The sequence below is a fragment of the Centropristis striata genome, chromosome 2 (assembly GCF_030273125.1).
Source record: "Centropristis striata isolate RG_2023a ecotype Rhode Island chromosome 2, C.striata_1.0, whole genome shotgun sequence".
Taxonomy (NCBI): Eukaryota; Metazoa; Chordata; class Actinopteri; order Perciformes; family Serranidae; genus Centropristis; species Centropristis striata.
Genome location: NC_081518.1, coordinates 30,203,219 through 30,226,581, shown reverse-complemented (window position 1 = coordinate 30,226,581; position 23,363 = coordinate 30,203,219). Strand labels below are relative to the sequence as shown.

Below are 23,363 nucleotides of genomic sequence, written 5' to 3'. Positions count from 1 at the left end.
GTGCAAAACGATGAAATTGCCTAGGAGGAGTTCGAAAAAGTAGGTTTGCGACATTTGGCGAATTTGCGAAAAAAAACGGTAGGCGAAAATGGGAGTGGCCTATATCACGAGATTCAGCACAACTCAGTGAACGCGTGGATATAAGTTTTTTGAATGTGTGATAAAGTATGTGGAAGTTATTAGCCTAAACGCACTTTCCTTTATTATAGCGCCACCTAGTGGTGGAAATTCAGGATGACAATAGATTATAAAATTTTTCACCATGTGTGACTTATATTCAAAGTTTCGTGAGTTTTGGGGTATGTTCAGGCAGTGAAAAATGCGATCATTTGGGAAGAAGAATAAAAAAAAAAATAATAATAATAAATAATCATTCGAAATACAATAGGGACCTCGCAGGTCGTTGCCTGCTCGGGCCCTAATTAAAAATGAACTCCTTGATGTCTTTTTTATATTTAAATTTTGCTTTATGTCAGAGAAATAATGAAAATGAAATGAAATTGCAGTAAATACAAAATCCAACTCAAAACCAAATCAGACCACAGTGAAGTGAAGACAAGAATAATAAGGAAAGTGAGATAAAATGATATTAAGACTAAAATATAACATTACTTTATGATATTAAGTCTAAAATACACAAATCTTTGAATTTGTTAAACACTTAAATACACTTACAGCAAAACCTGAGTGCAGAAACTACATGTTTGGGGTCAAAGATCAAATAAACGGTCATAATTTTTTAGCATAAATATTACATCAACAATACATGTAGAAATAAGTGTCATATCACTGACCTACCTATAACCCATTTGGCTGGCCAGTTAAAAAACGTAAAAAAAACCAACAACTTTAAAGCAATTTTTCTCAGTTTTACCTTTTGCTAGTTACTGCAGTAGGCTTTGTAGGGCAGTACAAAGAACAACAAAGTCCGCTGAGGGAGGCTGTAAAATTGTAATTTGAAACAATGTCACTAAACTTCCACATGTGACATTTTTACACAGCTAACCTGTAAACTTTAGGGTAACATAACTTCAAATGCATTTATTATACTTTTTAAACTATTTTTTATAACGACTAACATCGTACCTTTTCCCCCCGAACCTGAGGGAAGCATAGTTTAGGTGCCTAAGTGATGGAGATCATTTCACAACACTGTGTTTAAAACGCCATCTTTACTTTCATGTTGATCTGTAACCAGTTGGAGGTTACTTTAGTAAAGGCTTGTGTGTGCAGTAACAACATATCTGGACAGGTCTTATGGGCTGGAGGACTTCATTCTCTTTTCTGGTTATTTCCTGGTATTTTCCCACACTCTTTTCTGACTCGTCCTGGATATTTTGTGGCTTTTTCCAGCCCAGTTCTGGCTTTCTTATTGCGATCTTATTACTCGAACATCCGCTTACATTTCTCGGCTCTGTTGACTCCATCCCGTTCATTTCTAGTTTTTTTCTGTCTCTGTCTGTTTTTTATGTCCTGGCTTTCTTCTGTCTTCTTTCTGCTGTCTCCTGGCTCTGTCCGAGCTTCATTCCAGCTTTTTTCCTGACTCTTTTCTGGTTATTTCCTGGTAGTTTCTCGGCTATCTTCTGGCTCTCACAGCTACATTCTGGCCTCTTTCTGAATCTTTCCTGACAGTTTCTTGACTATCTTCTGGCCCATTTCCTTGCACTGTGTTTTGGCTATCTTCTGGCTCACAGCTACATTCTGCTTTTCCCCCCTCACACTTTTCTGACTCTTTCTGGATATTTTGTGGCTTTTTTCTGGCTCAGTTCTAGCTTTCTTACCGCTTTCTTCTTACTCCTCCTTGACATTTCCCGGCTATGTTTTGACTCCAACCCGCTAATTTCTGTCTTTTTCTGGTTCTTTCCTGTTTTTGTTCATGTTTTTGTTTTTTTTCCGTCTGGCTCTGTCCTGGCTTTCTCACAGCTACATTCTGGCTTTTTCTGACTCTTTCCTGGCATTTTCTTGGCTATCTTGTGGATTTTTCATTGCACTGTCCCTGCTGTGTTTCGGCTATCTTCTGACTTTTTCCTGGATCAGTCTTGGCTTTGTCCCTGCTATCTTCTGGCTTTTTCCCCTCACTCTTTTTTTGACTCTTCCTGGCTATTTTGTGGCTTTTTTCTGGCTCAGTTCTGGATTTCTTACTGCAATCTTCTTACTCCTCCTTGGCATTTCCCGGCTGTGTTTTGACTCCATCCCACTAATTTTTTTCTGGCTTTTTTCTGGTTCTTTTCTGTCTCTGTCCATGTATTATATGTTTGTTTTTTCGCTATGTCCTGGCTTTCTTCCTATTTTCTTTCTGCTATCCTCTGGCTCTTTTCTGGCTCTCTCCAAGCTTCATTAAAGCTTTTTTTCTGACTCCTTTTGGGCTATTTCCTGGTAGTTTCTCAGTGATTTTCTGGCTCTGTCCTGGCTTTCTCACAGCTATCTTCTGGCTTTTCCCCTCACTATTTTCTGACTCTTTCTGGCTATTTTCTGGCTCAGTTCTGGCTTTCTTACTGCATTTCCTGGCTCTGTTTTGACTCCATCCCTCTTTTCTCACCGTCTTTTTTCTGCTTCTTTTCTGTCTCTGTCCGTGCTTTATTATGTTTGTTTTGGCCATGTCCTGGCTTTCTTCCTATTTTCTTTCTGCCATCTTCTGGGTCTTTTCTGGCTCTCTCCGGGCTATCCTAAGTCTTTTCCTAACTCAGTCCTGGCTCTGTCCTGGCTTTCTTTTGGCTGTTTTCTGTCTCTTTTTTGGTACTCTCCTTGCTGTCTTCTGTCTCTGTCTTGGCTCAGTCCTGTCTCTGTCCAGGGAGCTGACATACCACCAAATGTCCCCGCCCTGCTCTGGGTCCAGCTCTTCGCAGGTCCAGTTAGTTTAAACCCCCTGAAGTTTCGCAGCTGCTCGTGTTTCAAAGAGCAGCAAGACTCTGTGTTTTCTGTGAAGTCCAGGAGGTCCCAGATTTGGATCGGTGCGGAGCCTCAGCTTTCTGCTGAGCCAGGCGTTTGGTTTGTGTCGAGCAGCGTCAGTTTTTATAGATCACTGAGGGGGATCGGAGAGATTTCAGCCTCAGAGAGAAACTAATGACAAACTGTTGTGTGCTTTGGATAGAAACTTGATAGCCGACACCTCTGAGCCTGCAGCGGACACAGTACACACTTTAATAACAAACATCTATCTATCCATCTCTCTATCTATCTATCTATCTATCTATCTATCTATCTATCTATCTATCTATCTATCTATCTATCTATCTATCTATCTATCTGTCTATCTATCTATCTATCTATCTATCTATCTATCTATCTATCTATCTATCTATCATCCATCCATCTCTCTGACTCCACATCAAAACTATTTTACTTTTAGCTTTTTTTTCCTTTGAGTTTTCATTAAAATTGACATGATTTTTCATACATCTACTGTTAATCCACCAAAAATTATAATACAAAGATAAAGTATATATTATTCTGCATAATGGGCATTTTTATTTTTATACCTGCAAAACTTAGTAATAACCTGCAACATCGTGTCTCTTGCTCAAAATGGATAGCTCATTCCTCAAAAGCAAGTATTCATGTCAATGAAAGTGTCAGTGACATCAAGGTGAAAAGTCCTGACACCATTGTTTATGAACAAGATTGTCAAATGGCTCTGTCATGTTTTCATTATGACAGTTTACTCTGTAAATGGTTTCCAATGCAAAAAAGTCAGATCTTGGTGATGCTACCTGAAAATGCTCAAGACATTTGAAAACTACAGTAAAGTTACACATTAGTGTATTTAGTGAGGTAACTGAGTACAACACACTGAATATTTATGTTTCATGATTTTACTACATATGCTCTTTGCAATTCTAATTTATTCATGCCATTGTGCAAAAGGAAAGATACACTCTTATTTACAACAAACATAAACTCCCTTTGGGTAGAGCTGTACACAACTCTAAACAATATTGCAGTACATATTGGAACTGAACATACAACATACAGATGTAAACTGCTGTCTTGAGCATTTTCTGGTAATGTCACCAAGATCTGACTTTTTTGCATCGGAAAACATTTACAGAGTAAACTATCATAATGAAAAGATACCAGCTATCCATTTTGATCAAGTGACACGATGTTGCAGGTTATTAGCTAACTAGGTTTTGCAGGATGTACTAATTGTTTTGAGAAATTCATTAACTGTTGTGCAAATTTAAATAGTGATGTGAGAAATGCACCAAAGTGACTGAGAAAAACTTTAATAGTGATGTGAGAAATGCACCAAAGCGACTGAGAAAAACTGTTATACACTGGAGACTTGCGGCAGGGAGATTTCAGTTTTTGGCCGCCAGATTTCGCTGCTGTAACAATTAAACCCTTCGCCTTGCGCCTGTGAAGTTTGTCCTTCTGCGGCTACAGTAGTCACAGTGAAACCATGGCGTCAGATAGTGACAGCGAGGAGGATTTTGTGAGTTATGGGGTTCCTCTGGAGCCGTTGGAGGAAGGTACAGTCACTTTATAAACTCATATAATCCAACCTGAAACACTTTGACACTGTTCGGCTGTTTTCATATGGCGAGAAATGAAACCACGACGTCTCCAGCGGGCAGTTTAGCATTCTAAGCTAACGAGCTAACAACAAGTTCTCAGTTGCTAACCAAGCTCCTTAAACCAGACTCCATTCAAAAACCTGCATGTTTTATATAATAGTTTATAACCAGACTCCATTCAAAAACCTGCATGTTTTATATTATAGTTTATAACCAGACTCCATTCAAAAACCTGCATGTTTTATATTGCCATAGTTTATAACAAGACTCTGTCAAAAACGTGCATGTTTAATATTGTCGTAGTTTATAACCAGACTCCATGTGAGTATCTGTCTATTTTATAGTGTTGTAGTTTGTAACCATCTTCATTCAAATATCTGTGTATTTTACATTGTACCAGTTTATAACCAGATTCCATTTAAATATAGTTATGTTTAATTTTGTCATAGTGTGACTCCATTCAACTATCTGCCTATTTTTTGTTGTCACAGTTTATAACCAAACTTTATTTAAATTTTTGTTTTACATTGTTGTTCTTGTGACCAGACTTCATTCAAATATCTACTTATTTTTTATTGCAGTAGTTTATAACTAAACTTAATTCAAATATCTGTCAATTTGTTGTCATAGTAGGTAACCAGACTTCAATCAAATATCTGTTGAATTCATATCATGTCCAAGTTTTGCACCATCTCCACTCAAATATTTGCCTGTTTTACATTGTCATGGACAATGGACAGAAAGACTTTTCACTCCACTGCTATATTTATTTATTTTATTTTTTGCACTTTTGAGATTACTTCTACATGTTGACGTCATTCTGAAATGGACCTTTTTTCTTTGTAGTAATTTTTGATACTGTTTTGCTGCTAACATTTTCACATACTTTTACTCTGAAAGGAAATTATCAAAGCAGAAGTGTTTTTAATGTGCAGTGTATTATCTCTCCCTGATTTGATGTATTTTTTTTGTGTGTTTGCTGCAGACGAGCCTCTGAAGAAGCCAGTCCCGCTTCACGAGCAGACGGTGAAGGATGAGAAGGGCCGTTACCAGAGGTTCCACGGGGCATTCACAGGAGGCTTTTCAGCCGGTTATTTCAACACCGTTGGCACTAAAGAAGGTCAGAGCTGTTACTGCTTCACAACCTGCAACTGTTTGTTCATCTGACTCATACTGTTGTTGTTGTTGTTGTTGTTGTTGTTGTTTTTAGGCTGGGCCCCGTCAACCTTTGTGTCGTCACGGCAACAGAAAGCTGAGAAACAAAATGCCAGACCAGAAGATTTCATGGATGAGGAGGTAGTGAGACTCAGATATTAAAAATAATAATAATAATCATTTAAATGTGTTTTTAGTTTTGTTAGTTGTGAGGAAATGGAGGATTAAAACCAGCTGTAAGCTTTAGTTTAAAGTGTCACCTCCTGTTTTATTTTCTGTATTTATCAAACTGATTCTATTTGTTATCTTACACTGATGAACTGTTATGTTTTAGTCGGTGTAATATATGTTCTGTGTTTTTTTTGTTTCACTAACTAACTCTGGTACAGTTACTTTTAATCGTGCGCTGTCACCGTAAAAATATATAATAAAATTAAATTTACCTTTGAGACTCCAGCAAGGTGATCAATGTAAATGACCTGTGATTTAATATCTCTGCAGGTTTAACCCTCAGGCGGGTTGACACATTTTACACGGTTTTCATTCTTCATGTGTTAATAGTTTTGGCTGTTTTAATGCATTTGGCATGAATTTTGTCCAGATTGTGTACATTAAAGCACCATACATGCATTTTATTAAATCTGGGAGTATACATCACATTTTTTCTCTATATGCTGAATATGGTCAAAATGAGCCAATCTGGTGGAAAGTAGTAAAAACGATCAATTCCAAGGCCAAAGCCCAGATTGACTCCAAGATTTAATAAATGCTGTATTATTATTTATTATAATGTATTATGCTTTATCGTAAGTGAGATCAGAAACAGCATTTTGAATGTCTTTCAATGTCTCAACCTGAAGAGTAACTATTGTTTGTCCACAGTGTATTTCAGCCTTACTGCAGGAGCTGAGCTGGAAATAACAAGAGCAAATAAAAATACACGGTCTGGACAAAATTCATGTTAAATGCTAGCTTGGCTAACGCCAGACTAATCACAAATGAGATTAGTCTGGACACCAGTAATTCATTTTTCCGTAGAGGAGCCGTTTATTGGGCGCTACGAATGTCTATCAAAAGCGTCTGCACGTAGCTCTTAGCCAATTGTGTCAGTTATACCAGATGACGTATGTAGAGCGACTGAAATGGATGTTTACATAGCCAGACTAGCCCATCTCTACTTTGAGACTAAAATGCTCAATTCTGCTTCTGCAACGTTTTTCTGCAGCATGTTCTGACTCTGGCTGCTCACGGTCTACCGCGTGTGTGTGTCTGTGTGTGTCTGTGTGTGAGAGAGAGAGTGTTGCTTGCTGCTTTGCTTCTCCAGTTCTCGCTTTCTGCAAGATTATTTATTTTCACGCCTTATTTCCCCCTCATGTCATTCAGCCACACACATCCACTAGTTGGTAGATTAGGCTTTGCAAGGCTAAAACATCCTTTTTCGTGGTGAAACAGGAGTGTAAAGCCAAACGTTGTTCTTCTTTAAAAATCAACTTTCGCTCTAAACTATTTAAAACGCCGTCTACAGCTAGATCCAAAGAGACTTTCGCGTCTGCTGCAGCCATGTTGGATCCGTAAGAAAACTACAAAACTACAAGCTTCCGTCTGCCCGAGTAGTACGCGTCATCGTCTTGCCATCCCTCCCCGTTCTGTGATTGGATCCCTAAAACAGGGCTAAGAAACGGCCATGGTTGCCGGACTGTGTTGCAGTTCGAAATTAAATCGAGTGCGCAAGGCAGTATGGGTATACCCAGGCTAGTCAAATGCATGAACACAGCCAAAACTATTGACACATGAAGAATGAAAAGCGCGTAAAATGTGCTCAACCTGCCCTGAGGGTTAATGAGATTGACTGTTGTTGTTGTTGTTGTTGTCTTCGTCGTCAGGACTTCGGCGAGCATGGCATTGCCCCCAGAGAGATCACCACCAGTCAGGAGTTCACGTCGAGCCGCAGAGACGCCACCAGAGAGAAGGCGAGAGCCGTCAACGCTCAAACCGCTCTGATCCCCGGAGACACACTGCTGGAGGAGATGATAACACCTGCCAGGTACACACACACACACACACACACACACACACACACACACACACAGACACAGACAGACAGACACACAAACTCATACACAGAAACACACACACATACACACACATATTTATATAAAAAATGGGGAACACAAGTGTAACAGTCTGATGTAAAAAAGAGTCTGAGGATCTGAGTGAAGAAACTAGTAACCAGTATAAGTGTTTGTTGGGTGGTCAGGTTGTCGATCGGAGTGGAGCTACTGAGGAAGATGGGCTGGAGGGAGGGGCAGGGTGTCGGGCCGCGGGTCAAGAGGAAAGCTCGCCGCCAGCAGAAGGGTAAGACGTTACAGCCACTCTGACAGGGTGAAGGTCCACATCTCACCGTGGATTAAACTAGAAATATCCACTTTTATCTGACTGTACAGCAGATTTAGTCTCCTTCTGAATAAATCTTTACTTAATGAACCTCAAGATTGTTTGACTGCTTTTAGCTCTTATCATCAACTAAATATGAGTTAATTGATATAATTTAGAGATACAAATAGTAATTTAAAGATAAAAATGCATATGATGTTTGGTGTTTCTTCTCTGTGTTAATTTAAACTATATCTGTATTTAATTATGTTCTCATTTGTACTGGGAGTCCATGGAGTCAGTCTGCTGTAATATTAAATATTCTCTTCTTCTCCTCCTGACAGATGGAGGCAACAGAGTTTACGGCTGTGCACAGCCCCCTGCTGGATCAGAGGACTCAGAGGTGAGACAGACAGAGAGACGGACAGGCAGGAAGACAGGCAGACAGACACATAGACGAACAGCCAGACAGCTCCTTGGAAGAGACAAAAGTTGTGTGAAGAGCAGAGTGACAGAGAGCAAATAGTAATTTTGTGTCTTGTTTTGGTCATTTTATGAAATTTTCTTTGGTCACTTTGTGTCTTTTTTGGTCATTTTGTGTCTTTTTGGTCATTATATGTCATTTTTTGGTCATTTTAGGTCATTTTTTTGGTAATTTTGTCTTTTATGACCAAAAATTGCCAAAAATATAAAAAATGACCAGTGCATGAAAAAATCCAGACAGACAGACATTAACCCTCCTGTCTCTTTGTCTCTCTGCTGCAGGGTGAAGATGATGATGAGTTCGCTCCAGAGGACGTGACCTTTGCCCCGAAGGACGTTACCCCGGTGGACTTCAGCCCCCGGCTGGGGGTCCAGGGTCTGGGGTACCGGGGTCTGGACCCGGGGCTGGCTCTGCAGGGCCGCGGAGCACCAGAACACATCAACTTGTTCAAACCGCAGTCTGAGGCCCGGAGCCGACTGTTCGGAGACACGGGGCGGGGAACACGGCGAGGGGGCGTGGCCGGACAGGTAGGGTCTCTGACGCCGCTAACAGCCTGTTGCTGTTCTGATGTTATTTTTAGGAGTATACTGAATAAAATTATATCATATGAAACTAGAAGATCTAAGGAATCTATAGAGCCCAAGCATGTTGGTTAAGTTGTTGAAAAAGCGCTGCAAAGTTCCTCTATTTTGACGATTTTCAAAGTAGTAATGTGACCTCTTATGTAATGCTATCTGAATGAAAACAGGCTCTCTGGGTTCCCACAAGTCCTCTTTACATATATGCCTACTTTATGCTGAGAACATCCGCCTACTGTATTGGAATATTTGTGCATACTGAGCTCTCTAAACAGGCTTTGAATGACATTAACTGGGTATCACTGGAAAGCTGAGACTCTTGTGGATTCAATGAATCCAGTCTTCTTCATGTGGGATGATGTCAGTCATCAGTAGTATCGAGTTCATTGCAGTGAGGGCATTTCTTGAGTCATGACCTCAGTGTATAAAATGAGCTGCTGTGACCTCTAGGATAATCACAGCTGTTTTTGAACAAAGTTCACAAAGTTCCATTTTTTCACAAAGTTTTTGAACCCAAATCTCAGCATGGATTCTTCTATGTTGTTCCAAAGGTCTTTATATAGTGATGTAATATTCTGGAGGTTATTTCTGACCATTTTTATCCATTCTCGGTATGGATAAAATTACATTATTCAGCACCAAATGTGTGTAACAAATGGTATCAACCCAAAAACTGCTGCAGCAACTTATGGGACACAGTTGAACTTTGACTTCAAATACAAATATATTAATGTTATGACCCTTTATTCACCATAATAGGTTTCAATAAATAAATAATCAATTCATTAAGTCATTATAATATTTATATTTTATTCTAATATTTTTAACCAGAACAACTTGACACACAGTGCTGAGCTTCATTTCAAATTAATCTTCAGGTTCACAGCTTCCAGATGACGTTCACAACTTCTATGTGGCATTTATTGTTGACCTGCTATCTCCCCCTAAACATCCACTGCCCACAACCACCAAAAAGGTCTTTAAACGAAGAGGTTAATATGTTATAAACTGGAGCTCTGAACAGGTGACCTTTGACCTGCAGGCTTTTGGCGTGGGCGCCCTCGAGGACGACGATGACGATATCTACCACAGAGACTCCATGTCCAGGTACGACACGGAGCTGGGAGGGGAGGAGCCTGGAGACGGGCTGTACGGCTGGACAGCGCCTCAGCAGTACACCAAGAAGAGAGGTAACACCTGGAAACACCTGGAAACACCTGTAGAGTCAGAATAATAACATTGGGCCTTTGATTTGGTTAATTTTGGTTTAGTTTTTTCAAATTACATTTTCATGAGGAAAAATATTCCATAGGACTTCTCTGAACCCCTGTGTTTTCTTTAAAAAATCACCAAAAATCCAGCGTTTATTGTAGAAAGAAACTGTCTGAACTTTCTGACGGTCCTTGAATGGATCCTCAGTTACTGAAGTTTCTGTGATAAAAAGTGACAAACTGTCATTTAGGGGTGGGCGATATGGCCCTAAAAGATAATCACGATATTTCAGAGTATTTTTGCGATAACGATATACTTGACGATATTAAAAAATACTGAAAAATATATAGAAAAATATCTGTATTTTTGTCTGTATAAATACATAAAAATTGCACTACAAAATAAAAATCAATCATAAATCTAAATGTAGTGTAAATTGCTAATTTCAACAGTTGCCAAATACAAAAAATTTACTCTTGACTCTTGAGTATTAGCAAATAATAAAAAATAACCATCTAGGGGGTCCGGGAAACAAACTTTTGCTTCAGCTACTATATCTTTTTTTATAGATGGAATGAATATTTGATTATGTTAACTCTATTTGTTGCTGACTCAGAATATTGTGGATGCTCAGCTCTGCTCTTTAGTAAAACATGTCAGAAGCTTTTTATTCATCCCGTGGGGAAACTGCTGAGAAATGTATATAATTTTTTTCTTACTATTTATTTTCTTGTTGTCAGATAAAAGCAGAGATGCGTCGTACCTCGGTAAGATCCTGGAGGGATTCACTCTGGCCCAGAAACCTTCAGAGCAGAAAACAGTGAGCAGCAGTGAACACAGAGACACACACACACACACACACACACACACACACTCTCACACACACACACACTCACTCTCACACACACACACACTCTCACACACACACACACACACACACACACACTCTCACACACAGACACACACACACACACTCACTCTCACACAGACACACTCGCACTCACTCACTCTCACACAGATACACACACACACACACACACACACACACACACACACACACACAGAACCAGACACACACACCTCATCAACCTCTCCTCTGTCCGCAGGTCTTCCCTCCTCCCTGTCTGCCCAGAGACTACCGGCCCGTACATCGCTTCCGCTCGGCGGCCGATGCCTCGGTCCTGTCCGGGGTCAGTCCGGCGCTGGCCGAGGCTCTGAGGGTCTCCAGGGGCCACATGGTCCCAGAGGAGCCCCAGCAGGGGGGACGGCACCAGCTGGACTCAGGCCAGAGGAGGGCGCTGCTGGGAGAGGACGGCCTGCAGGGTAGGATTAAGATTAACATTAAGTTTTCCTTTATTAGGATTCCTATTAGGAGAGGAGGAGAGGGTGTTAAAACCACAACTAAATGAATCTATAAAGAAAGTTTCAGAAAGTTTACTCTGTTCCATTATCATTACATTTGATTACATTTAAATAAAATTAATTTGCAAATATTTATCATTAAAGTAATTTATTTAAAGCAAAACTACCTGAAATTAAATCTATTTTGTTGGGTTCAGGACAAAAATGGAAAAATATAATAATAATTATAATAAATCCAATCCAATCCACTTTATTTATATAGCACAATTTTAGCAAACACAAGGTTTCCAAAGTGCTGCACAAACAATAAATAGATAACACAATACAAAGAGATGTAGAAAACAACAGAACAGTGAAATGCAATAAGATAAAATCAATTAAAAAAAGGCTTAAAATAAATAAAATAAAATGTAAAATGTACTGCCCGCACAAAATAAGATATGCATGTATACAAATAAGAATAGTTTCGGCTTACAATTTGTTACTTTTGGTAGTTTATTAAAACCAGGATATGAAAAAATGGTATCCTGAGTCTCAACAGAAAAGTTTAGAAAATGTCATTCAATCTGAAAAAAAAGTTTTAGTTTTAATTTGATTAAAAAATTAAATTAAATAAATATCTGCATGTATTTTGGTATAACCCTTTTTTTTTTAACTATTTAATTTAAAAAAAATTTAAAATTCAGGACAAAAATAAAATAATTAACAATGAAATCTTTTTTTGATTTCAGTTTAAAATTTGTGACTTTTTGGTAGTTTGATTAAAGATAAATCAGGATGATGTTTGTTGATATTCTGGTTTTAATAGAGTCTGAACAGACATTTCTATAAAATGTAATTACTCTGAATAAAACATTTTAGTTTTGAGTTGTGTTTACTCACTCTGTTTATTATTATACAATTTGATTTAATGTAAATAAAATATCTTCTAGTTTGATAACCCTAACACTAATTTCCTAAAGAAAAACTACCTGAAATATTTTTGTTAAAAAAAAAAAAAAAAATTCAGGACAAATATGAAAAAAAAGTGTGACTTTTGGTAATTTATTAAACCAGAATATGAACAAACAGCATCCTGGTAATTCATATTTTATACGTTTTATTTATTAGTCTGAACGGAAAAGTTTTAAAACATAATTTAATCTGAAAAAAGTTTTTTTTACTCACTCTGTTTATTATTACTATTGTTATTAAGTTTTAATAAAATAAAAATCTGCAATATTGATAACCTTAACCCTAATGTTTTTAAGAAACACTACCTGAAATATTTTAATTAATAAATAAATAAATTCAGGAACAGTAACGTTTATAAAACATAACAGTTTTTACTTTGTTTATTATTATACAGTTTGATTAAATTAAAATAAAAAAAATAACGACAAGTACCGGTATTTTGATAACCCTAACACATTTTTTAAAGGAAAAACTACCTGAAATATTTTTTTTAATTACTTTTTTTCAGGACAGAAATTGAAAATAAAATAATTAACAATGGAATAGTTTTTAGTTTAAGTGATTTTTTTTTTGTAGTTTTTGTCAGTTAGACCACTCAGATTCAGCACTTTTAATGATAGAAAAATCTGTACAAAAACAAACTAATAACTGTAACAGTTCTGTAGCATCTGAAACTGATCTGTTTTGATCAGGTCCCAGTTCAGTCATGGATCTGCTGAAGCCTGAAGACCGACAACGACTGCTGAACCTCCGAAACGCCTCCAGCACACCCACCGATACAGCCGGCACCCCGTCCCCCGCCACGGCCTCCCAGCATGCCCTGCGGCTGGCGGCGGCTGTAGGCGGGGCTTCCTCCTCCTCCTCCTCCGGCCTCCTGCAGCAGCAGCAGCAACAGCAGCAGCAGGAGCAGCACGAGGCTCTGTCGGCGTGGAGAGGAGTCCAGACCTCCTCTCAGACCTTCAGACCGTTTGAGAAGAACCCTAGCAAACAGGCTCGCTACGAGCTCTACCTGAACCGCCTCAGACAGGGGGACAGAGGTAGGAGGACACGTCCTGCATGTCCCAGTAGTGGTGGGGGGAAAAATCAATACAGCATAGTGTGGCAGTATTTTACAGGAAAATAAACATGAAAATTTGCTGTGAAGTTGCATGTTGTTGTTTGTTTGGTGGAAAAGGGACAGAGAAGAATAGATTTAGTAGCATTAAATTTCCTCCTTCTGACACTATTCCTTCGCTGTTTCTTGTGTCCCAGTTTCCTTACATTATTACAACAAAAAATGAATGAAGCTATGAAAGTCAAAGTCTCGTAACATATGAAGTGCATCATTAATGAATACAGACATGACTCGTGGATTTCAAGTTTCGGAGACAGAAACAGACTTTGAGCTTGAACCAGAGGACTAAACCTGGATCATATCTAAACCTGGTTCTGTCTTTCTGTCTCCTTTACTGTCTCTGTCTCTGTCTGTTTCTGTATCACTTGTCTCTGTCTCACCTGTCTCTGTCTTACCTGTCTCTGTTTCTGTCTCACCTGTCTCTCTCTGACTCTTTCTCACCTGTTTCTATCTCACCTATCTCTGTCTCACCTGTCTCTATCTCACTTGTCTCTGTCTCACCTGTCTCTGTCTCACCTGTTTCTGTCTCACCTATCTCTGTCTCGCCTGTTTCTGTCTCGCCTGTTTCTGTCCCACCTGTCTCTGTCTCGCCTGTCTCTGTCTCGCCTGTCTCTGTCTCACTTGTCTCTGTCTCACCTGTCTCTGTCTCACCTGTTTCTGTCTCACCTATCTCTGTCTGTCTCACCTGTCCCTGTTCCATCTGTTTCTGTCTCACCTGTTTCTGTCTCGCCTGTTTCTGTCCCACCTGTCTCTGTCTCGCCTGTCTCTGTCTCACCTGTTTCTATCTCACCTATCTCTGTCTCACCTGTCTCTATCTCACTTGTCTCTGTCTCACCTGTCTCTGTCTCACCTGTTTCTGTCTCACCTATCTCTGTCTGTCTCACCTGTTTCTGTCTCACCTGTTTCTTTCTCGCCTGTTTCTGTCCCACCTGTCTCTGTCTCACCTATCTCTGTCTCACTTGTCTCTGTCTCACCTGTCTCTGTCTCACCTGTTTCTGTCTTACCTATCTCTGTCTGTCTCACCTGTCCCTATTCCATCTGTTTCTGTCTCACCTGTTTCTGTCTCGCCTGTTTCTGTCTCGCCTGTCTCTGTCTCGCCTGTCTCTGTCTCGCCTGTCTCTGTCTCGCCTGTCTCTGTCTCACCTGTCTCTATCTCACCTGTCTCTGTCTCACCTGTACCTGTGTGTGTCTCTCAGACGGTCTGGAGCAGAGTCTGGACCCGGGGATGACGGAGTGGGAGCGCAGCAGGGAGCGGGAGGAGTTTGTCCGAGCCTCCATCCTCTACAGACCCAGCTCGTCCTCACTGACGTCCCGCTTCACCAGAGCCAAGAACGAGGACGAGGACGAGGACAGCGTGGAGGTGGCCCGGGACCAGGAGGTACCAGGGACACCAGGGACACGTTAAATACTTGAAGACATTCAGTTAAATATTGGAAATATCTGCAGCTGCTGTCAGCTGATCTCTCTGTGGTCATCGGTTTTTAAATTATATTTATTAATTGTATTTGTATCATTACAATAATATAGTAAAATAGAAATTTAAAAAGAAGGAAAAATTATAATAATAATGAGAAAAATAAAAAAAAATAAGAAAATGTTTAAGAATATCTAGATATAGTTATATAAACTAGATTTAAAAAATTAAAATACAAAAAAGTACAAATAATAAGAAGTATAATACCAAATAATAATAATAAAAAACAAAGAGACAAAACAAAATTGAAAAGAAAATCAAATTTAAAAAAGACCAAAGCACATGTTTATGTAAACTAGATTAAAAATTAAATAAACAAAATGTGACGTATTTATCTATTTTCAGTGGCTTTTATTATTTTGTTTTTGGTTGTTTATTATTTTTAATATGCTATATTTAATGTCAAGAACATATAAAATATATTAGATTAATAAGATTTATTTTACATTTTAAATGTAGATTTAAATAATTCATTATTCAACAATAATTTTGTAATTTCTAATTAGTAATTTTGAGATCAGTCAGTGCAGATTATGACTCATGTACTTAATTGTTTCTGATAAATTAACTTTTTAGAATAATAATTAAAAACTTATTTCAATTCATTATTATTTACTGTGTTTCTTGACTTGTTGGAAATCCTTTTATAGATTAAAACGGTGCAGATCTGTGAAGTAGATTGGAGATATCCAGGCTTTTATTCTGAAAACACTAGGTCCTACATTTCAATGCACCTGTGTTTCATTAGAGCCTCTCAGACCATTTACCTCTAAAACCAAGTTTTCTAATCATCTGATGTTCCAGGAGTTCCTCAGATGAATTGTCGGAGTTTGGTTGTAACTCTGTTTTTGTTTGTTTGTTTGTGTGGTTGTCAGGGCGACGTGGACGACAAACAGGCTGCCGTTAAGATGAAGATGTTTGGAAAACTGACCAGAGAAACGTTCGAGTGGTATCCTGATAAACTGCTCTGCAAGAGATTCAACATCCCAGACCCATACCCAGGGTACACACACACACACACACACACACACACACACATTCACAATCTTACTACATTTACTACTTTCATTTACTACTTACTTTATTTTCTGTAAACGTAAAAGTTTAAAAGTTTCTACAGTACACGTACAGTGATCGCTGATTCTCTGTGACATCACCATTTAGTTGAAGCATTAATGTCAGAGAAACCACAAACAATCATATAAATGTTATTTCTAAGAAGTTTAGAGGGAAAATTTAAAGCTTCAGGGTGTTTTTCTTCCTCACTATGGGCTTTTAGATAAATCCTAAAAAAATCGAATGTGTGTGTGGTTCTTCAGGTCGGGGATGGTCGGTCTGCCTAAAGTCAAGAGGGACAAGTTCTCCGTCTTTAACTTCCTGACGGTGACGGAGAGCAGAGAGCCACCAGGTAACTTCACCCTGAAGTCTTCTCTCTGTGTTTTATAATCACAGTTTAATGACATTATTATTATTATTATTACTATTATTATTATTATTATTGTTATTATCCTCCTCAGCTCCTCCTCAGCCTTCAACAGATGGGGGGAAGAGGTCGCGGTGGGACGTTTCAGAGAAGAAGAGTGACCCACTGAGTGAGCTGCTCAGCGCCGCACGGAACCAGACCGACACCAAACTGGAACAAGTACCAACACCTGCTGCACCTCCACCTACCTCAAGCTGTACCAACCACCAACCTGCAGACAGCAACACAGAGGTGAATCACCAGAACATGTTAAAGGACTGGAGGACTGGAGGTTTGTAGGACTGGAGAACTGTAGGTCTGGAGGAATACAGATCTGTAGGACTGGAGGTCTGGAGGACTGGAGGACTGTAGGACTGCTGTAGGTCTGGAGGACTGTAGGACTGCTATAGGACTGTAGATCTGTAAGTCTGTAGGACTGGAGGACTGTATGATCGTAGGTAGGGCTGGGTATTGTTAAGAACCTTACGATTCGATTTCGATTCTTTAGGTCACAATTCGATTCAATTCAATATTGATTTAAATGCTTCAATATCAATTCAATAATAAGTAGAATTACACAAATAATTCAAATGCATAAGAAGATTAGAAGAGCAGGGTCTTTTTTCTCCCCTGAAAACAGCCTGGTTACTGATTGGATGGCTGAAGGCCGGCTTGTTAAGAAGAGCCGCCGTTAGCGGCAGTTAGCTACAGTTAGCTCTGTAGCAGTACAGTGTGTATGTGCTGCTGCTGCAGGAGGTGTTCACTTAGGGATCTCTGTTTGTTTACAACAAGCACCGGACACTCTGTGCACAGTTAGCGATGTCGTTAATTCACAATCACTATGTTTATGATCAGCGGAGACTCGGTTTATAATTAGGCCATGCTGCTTTCAGCTGCTGACGTTGTGCACAGTTAGACTACAAAAGTTCGATTCAGAGGATTTAATGAATCGATATTGAATTGGGGAAAAAATATATTGCAATGCATTGATGAATCAATATTTTTACCCACCCCCAATTGTAGGTCTGTGGGTCAGTAGGACTGGAGGTCTGGTTGAATACAGGTCTGTAGGTCTGGAGGACTGTAGGTCTGGAGGATTTGAGGTCTGTAGGACTGGAGGTCTGGAGGACTGTATGACTGTAGGACTGTATGTCTGGAGGTCTGTAGAACTGTAGGAATGTAGGTCTTCAGGACTCTAGATCTGTAGGACTGGAGGTCTGGAAGTTTATAATCTGCAGCAGTGATGGAGACTCAAAGAAAAAGAAAAAGTCACCTCACTGAAATAAGAAACTAATACATCCTGAACCAGGTCAGAAAACTTTTCGCTGTGTTTTCTTCATTCAGCCGAGCTCTGAGAAGAAGAAGGAAGGTGAAGAGGAGCAGCAGGAGGAGGAGGAGGAGGAGACCAGACCTCCCATGGATCTGTTTAAGGCCATCTTCGCCAGCTCCTCCTCCGACAGATCGTCCTCTTCATCAGAGGGAGAGAGCGAGGAGGAGGAGGGGAAGGAGACCAAGGAGGACCAGGTTACAGCCGAGGAACAGACGCTGAACCTCTTCAACATCAGCACTACCTCCTCCTCCATCACCTCCTCCTCCATCGTCTCCTCCTCCATCACCTCCTCCTCCAGCCAGCAGACGGGTAAGAACAGCCGCTCAGACCTGTGTCAGATCATTTAAGTTTGCCTGTATTCTACATTTTCTGTTTATAATAATAATAAAAATAATAATACATTTTACAAGGTTTTGATTTGATTTTCGAAGGCATGGAGTGAGTCTGAATTGTGGATGTGAGTAGGGAGGGAGGTCCAGAGGGTTTGGGCAGCAGTGGAGAAGGCTCTGCCCCCCACAGTGCGGTACTTGAAGTGGATTCGGTGCTGGATAGGGAGCCAGTGAAGGTGCTGAAGGATGGGCATGATGTGTTCTCTGGAGCGGGAGTGGGTGAGCTATCGGGCAGCTGAGTTTTGGACGTATTAGTGGAGCGGATAGCTCATATATGGAAGGTTTTGTCCATTTTTTGACTATAGCATGAAACTTTCTCCATGGTTTCTATAGACCATGAAGTTTAATTTCAAACGTGGAGGCATTTCAGATTTGACAGTCATAAAATTCCATGTAACAAGTCCAAGTCTCTACCTTTATACCTGAAAAAAATGCCCATATACTTGTAGGGTACAGAGCCCTGTTTGCCAAATTGAGGCTTTAAACTAAATTTTGTTACAGGACTATGGCTGGGGCAGCAAAAGTATCTTTATTAGAACAAAGATCTACATGGTTATAATGCAGGGTGATGGGGCAAAAAAGAAAAATTCAACACTGAGCTCAACAACCTCTCAAGGTCACCAGAGGTCAAATACAAACTGCCTCCACGTCTAAAATACAACCTTTGGGTATGTAGATTATATGCTGAAACTTTCATGCTTTAGTCGTGAAATGCACAATTGGTTTGCTTATTGTAGTTTTTGAAAGGTTGGTGGAGGGGAGGCCGTAGAGACTGCTGTTGGAATAGTCCAGTCTGGAGGTTATGAACGCATGAATGAATGTTTTAGGATGAAGGCGTGCAATGTTGCAGAGGTGGAAGAAGAATGTTTTGGTAATGTTCTTGATGTGTGATTTGAAGGAGAGAGTTGTATCCAAAGTGATGCTGAGGTTTCAGACAGAGGGGGAGTTAGGGCTGGGCGTTATGGACCAGAAGTTATATCCCGATTATATTTAGGCTGAATGTCGATATACGATATACATCCCGATATTTTTATCGCAAAGTGAGAGCAAATGTTCCGTCAAAGTCAAATATGACATGTCACAAGTAGTTTTATTGATACTGTTTATTTAAGTGGACATAATACTGTATAACAGGAGTACCTTTTTTTCAATCAAAGCTCCATAAAGTTCCCATTTAAATAAACAAATATCTTCAATAAAAATAGTCTATGAAATAAAATAGGCCAATCTTTTTCTGAAATAATTATTTTTATAAGAAAAGAATAACGAACATTACAAAAGAAGAAAATATGACAAACCCTAGTAAGGGCAGCATTTATATAGAAATAAAGAAAAACAATTGAACTATATCAATATATGCAATATGGTCTAATTCCATATCACATTTAAAAATATATCAATATATTTTTTTATATCGATATAGTTAGTGATGGTGAGCAGAATGGCAGTGTGGTTGGTTTTCGTGGAGAGGTAGAGTTGGGTATCGTCTGCTTCGCAATTAAATTGTAGTCTGTGACGGCATATGATGTGACCGAGTTGGATGTACAGATAAATAGGAGGGGACCAACCACCGAGCCTTGGGGGACACCATGTGTGGCTGGGTTGATATGGGATATGCAGTTATTGATCGAGATCTGAAATCTGTCCGAGAGGTAGGATTCCTTTATTGTTATTATTGTTATTCTTCGTTTCCTGCCCAGGAACTATAGATGAAAATGAGCTTACAGCTGACTTTGGTACAGCTAAGAAGCTGTCAAATAAATAAATAAATCCAAGTCTTCTTCCAAGCTTTTGACAGAGAAAACTCTGTTTTTCTTACATTCTGATTCTAAGGTTTTGTGTTTTCTAACTGTTTGTTCTCTGTATTTCTTTAAAAAAGCAACAGTTTCATCTCAGAACCCTACTGCAATAAAAAAAGAAGAGGAAGAGGAGTTTGGTCCGAAGCTGCCGCCCCCTTCAGCTGCTCTCAGTGAGTCCAAACACAAACAGACACTGAAATCAGAGTTTATTTTTTATTATCACAACCTGCTCTGCTGTCAGGAGAAAAAGGTCAGTTTGTTAAGACATTAATATGATTCTCTTCAGTAGAATATTAATTACAATATCTTAGTTTCACTTTATTGTATTCATAACTAAATGAGTTGGAATGAATCATCTATATACTTTACTATATTTAAAATTCTTGTAAGAGACAGTAAATGTAAGTTAACATTAATATGTTGCTATCTTTGCAAACCATAAAATACAAGGGATAATTCCGGTGTTTACATTCATTATAATTATTAAGTCTCAGGTTCAGATTCAAAACATGTCACTGTTTTAAAACACACATATTTTGTTCGAAGATGTAACAAAAGTTTAAAAAACTATATATATATATATATATATATATATATATATATATAATAGATCATTCGAATCAAATCGTATCGTGACAAAGTCACAGAAATTATCTTAACGTTGTCCAAAGAATCAATATTATATTTTGTCATGATCAAACTTAGGATTTACAAGCTAATACTTCTTATTTAATATAATTGTATTCTTCAGTATTTAAAGGTGTAAAATGCTGAAGTGACTGAACTCTTGTCCTGCTGTTCCCTGATCAGCCAGAGAAGGGGCTGTCTCCCTCTGCTCCTCACCAGAGGAGGAGAAACGCAGCCAGAGGAGCAAAGAGAAGAAACACAAGAACAAGAAGCAGCACAAACACAAGAAGGACAAGAAGGTAATCAAATAAAATCAGATAAAAAGGTTCGTCCTCCTGAATCAGTTTGATTCTTAACTGATTTTTTTCTCCCCAGAAGAAGAAACATAAGAAGCACAAACACAAAGGGAAGCAGCAGAAGAAGACTAAGAAGGAGACGGACAGCAGCTCTGAGGAAACAGACGGAGACGGAGACAGAGATGGAGATGAAGTGTCCACACAGGAGCTGCTCAGAAGGTCAGAGATCAAAATAAAATTTAATTTCTGTTATAAAAGTGATTTAATGAGTTAAAGCATCAGTGAAAATTTAATTCAGCATTATAGTTTATCATGAGTTTAGTCAGCTGCAATCACGATGTTTTATGTGATAAATGTTTGTTTCTCTAAAGATTCTCAATGTCTGATTTCCCTGAGTTTTAATAAAATAGACTAGTCTTAGATTCTGATATTTATTTGCATGTTTTTATCCTTTTTCATGAACATATTTATACCAAATTTATTGGAGAACGACGACTCCGACTGTAGCTGTTGTGCAGATAAAGACAAAAAATCAATTCAGTTGATATAATGAAAGTTTAAATCAGGAAATGATCAGAATCTGTTTCAAACGTTTCCTGCCAGCAGTCTTTATTTATTTTAAGTTTTGATAATTTTAAAAATGTTTGAAAAAAGGGGTGTGATACTGCATTTTCTTTGTCCTGAGTGCCTTCTGAAGACACTTTAATATATATTTCTGTCTTTATGTCTGACCTGTCTCTCTCTGTCTCTGTGTCTCCTCCAGACTGAAGAGCGTGCGATCTCGTGAGTCCTGGTGAAGGTGAACTGTGTCCTCTGTGAGGACGACCTGCTGCTCTACAGACTGTTATTCTGTTATTGTTCTTGTTTGAAATAATAAAATCTTGAACTTGTAAAGTTGATGTACTTCTGTTATTACTGATGCAAAATGAGTTGGCTAATTGATCAGTCAGTTGGGAAACAAAAAACTTTATACAGCAACCTATGCCCTTTAACCTCAAAATGTGTGTGTGTGTGAAACGTGTATCTGGAGGAGTGTGCGCGCTTACATGTGCATGTGTGTGCATGTGTGCATGTATCTGTAACTGTAATCACATCAAAGGATCAAAGGCAGGGCGTTCCCGGTGGCACACCTGGTAGAGCGCGTACCATAGAGGCATTGTCCTCGTAAGCGGGCGGCCCGAGTTCGGATCCGACTCGGAGCCCTTTCCTGCATGTCTTCCCCTCTGTCTCCCCCTTCACTCTGTCCAATCAAAAATGGCCAAAAAAATATCTTTTAAAAAAAAAGAAAGGATCACTTTGAGCGTCCTGAGTTCTTCCTGAACAGCTACATATGTTTTTTTGTGAAGAAAAATTAAGAAATAGCTTTGTAAGAGCGATTGAAAAACTGTTAAATATGCTTTTCTACAGAAATCTTCCTGCGTTTTTAATATGGGAGTCAATTGGGTTGTTGGTGAGTGTTGGTGGTGCATCTGTGCGTCCTACGCCCAAACTATAACTCTGACAGCTTTACCAGAGGATTGTGAGTGAGAAGACAAATTTTCCTACGTTTCTATGTATAAATTATTTCTGTAGAGTGGAATTTGCGGCCTGGAGCGCAGTTTTCAAATTTATTTTTTTACAATTTTTTCTCTCCCTCTCCACTCTGAGCGATGACATCACACACTCTGACACGAACATTCCATGCAATACACACCCATTATAATCTCAGAATTTCTCCAAAATAGATCATGGTCTTTGAACAGGGATTGATAAAAAACTATATGACCTATCGAAACGTGGATTAATACACCTATACACAAGACTTGTGTCTACATTTTAAAGTTTGAGTCTCTAGGTGAAATTATGCCGGAGAAGTATACGTTTGAAAATCTCCAATTATTGTTCTTTTTCGCTCATTTTTTTTCGGCCGTCCCATTCACTTCAATGCAAAATTTTGGGCAGTTTCAATTCGTATTCCGTAGAGAAAAGTAATAGCACACCTATCCCGATCAAACCGCACGTTTTGATATATAATTTGTAGCGGGACGAAATTGAATCCGGAAGAGGAAGAAAAAATCCACAGTATAACAATAGTAGGGGCCAGTGCTCGGTGCGATTGCCCCGGCCGTGGCCCTAATAAATAATGAAAATAATCGTTTGTTGGAGTGTTGTTGTGTAGTTTTGACTCATTCAATACGGGGTTGTTCGGTGAAATAAAACTCAGTGTAGTGAAAAGGAACATAACGATGGAAAAAAAA

General features: G+C 39.0%; 1 protein-coding gene across 2 annotated transcripts; it reads left to right on the top strand.

Moving 5' to 3' along the window:
- The first annotated feature begins 4,366 nt into the window (after window positions 1-4,366).
- gpatch1 (G patch domain containing 1) lies at window positions 4,367-22,020 on the top strand. 2 transcript variants are annotated; one of them, XM_059358068.1, is made up of 20 exons: window positions 4,367-4,472; window positions 5,503-5,637; window positions 5,728-5,813; window positions 7,556-7,716; window positions 7,930-8,027; window positions 8,390-8,448; window positions 8,811-9,056; window positions 10,150-10,297; window positions 11,060-11,139; window positions 11,426-11,642; window positions 13,328-13,672; window positions 14,946-15,127; window positions 16,099-16,226; window positions 16,543-16,631; window positions 16,741-16,937; window positions 18,030-18,324; window positions 20,284-20,373; window positions 21,014-21,129; window positions 21,209-21,345; window positions 21,890-22,020. In XM_059358068.1, exons 1-20 carry the CDS (start codon window positions 4,403-4,405, stop codon window positions 21,921-21,923), a joined length of 2,913 nt encoding a protein of 970 aa, XP_059214051.1. In that variant the 5' UTR covers window positions 4,367-4,402; the 3' UTR covers window positions 21,924-22,020. The 2 variants fall into 2 exon arrangements, with proteins under 2 accessions (XP_059214051.1, XP_059214044.1); XM_059358061.1 differs by having other exon boundaries at window positions 21,206-21,345.
- Window positions 22,021-23,363: the final 1,343 nt, after the last annotated feature.

Coding starts and splice junctions, on each gene's coding strand:
- gpatch1 (XM_059358061.1), top strand. CDS start 4,403: ATGGCGTCAGATAGTGACAGCGAGGAGGATTTTGTGAGTTATGGGGTT. Junction 10,298..11,059: donor GCAGTACACCAAGAAGAGAG/GTAACACCTGGA, acceptor TCTTGTTGTCAG/ATAAAAGCAGAGATGCGTCG. Junction 16,632..16,740: donor GGAGAGCAGAGAGCCACCAG/GTAACTTCACCC, acceptor TATCCTCCTCAG/CTCCTCCTCAGCCTTCAACA.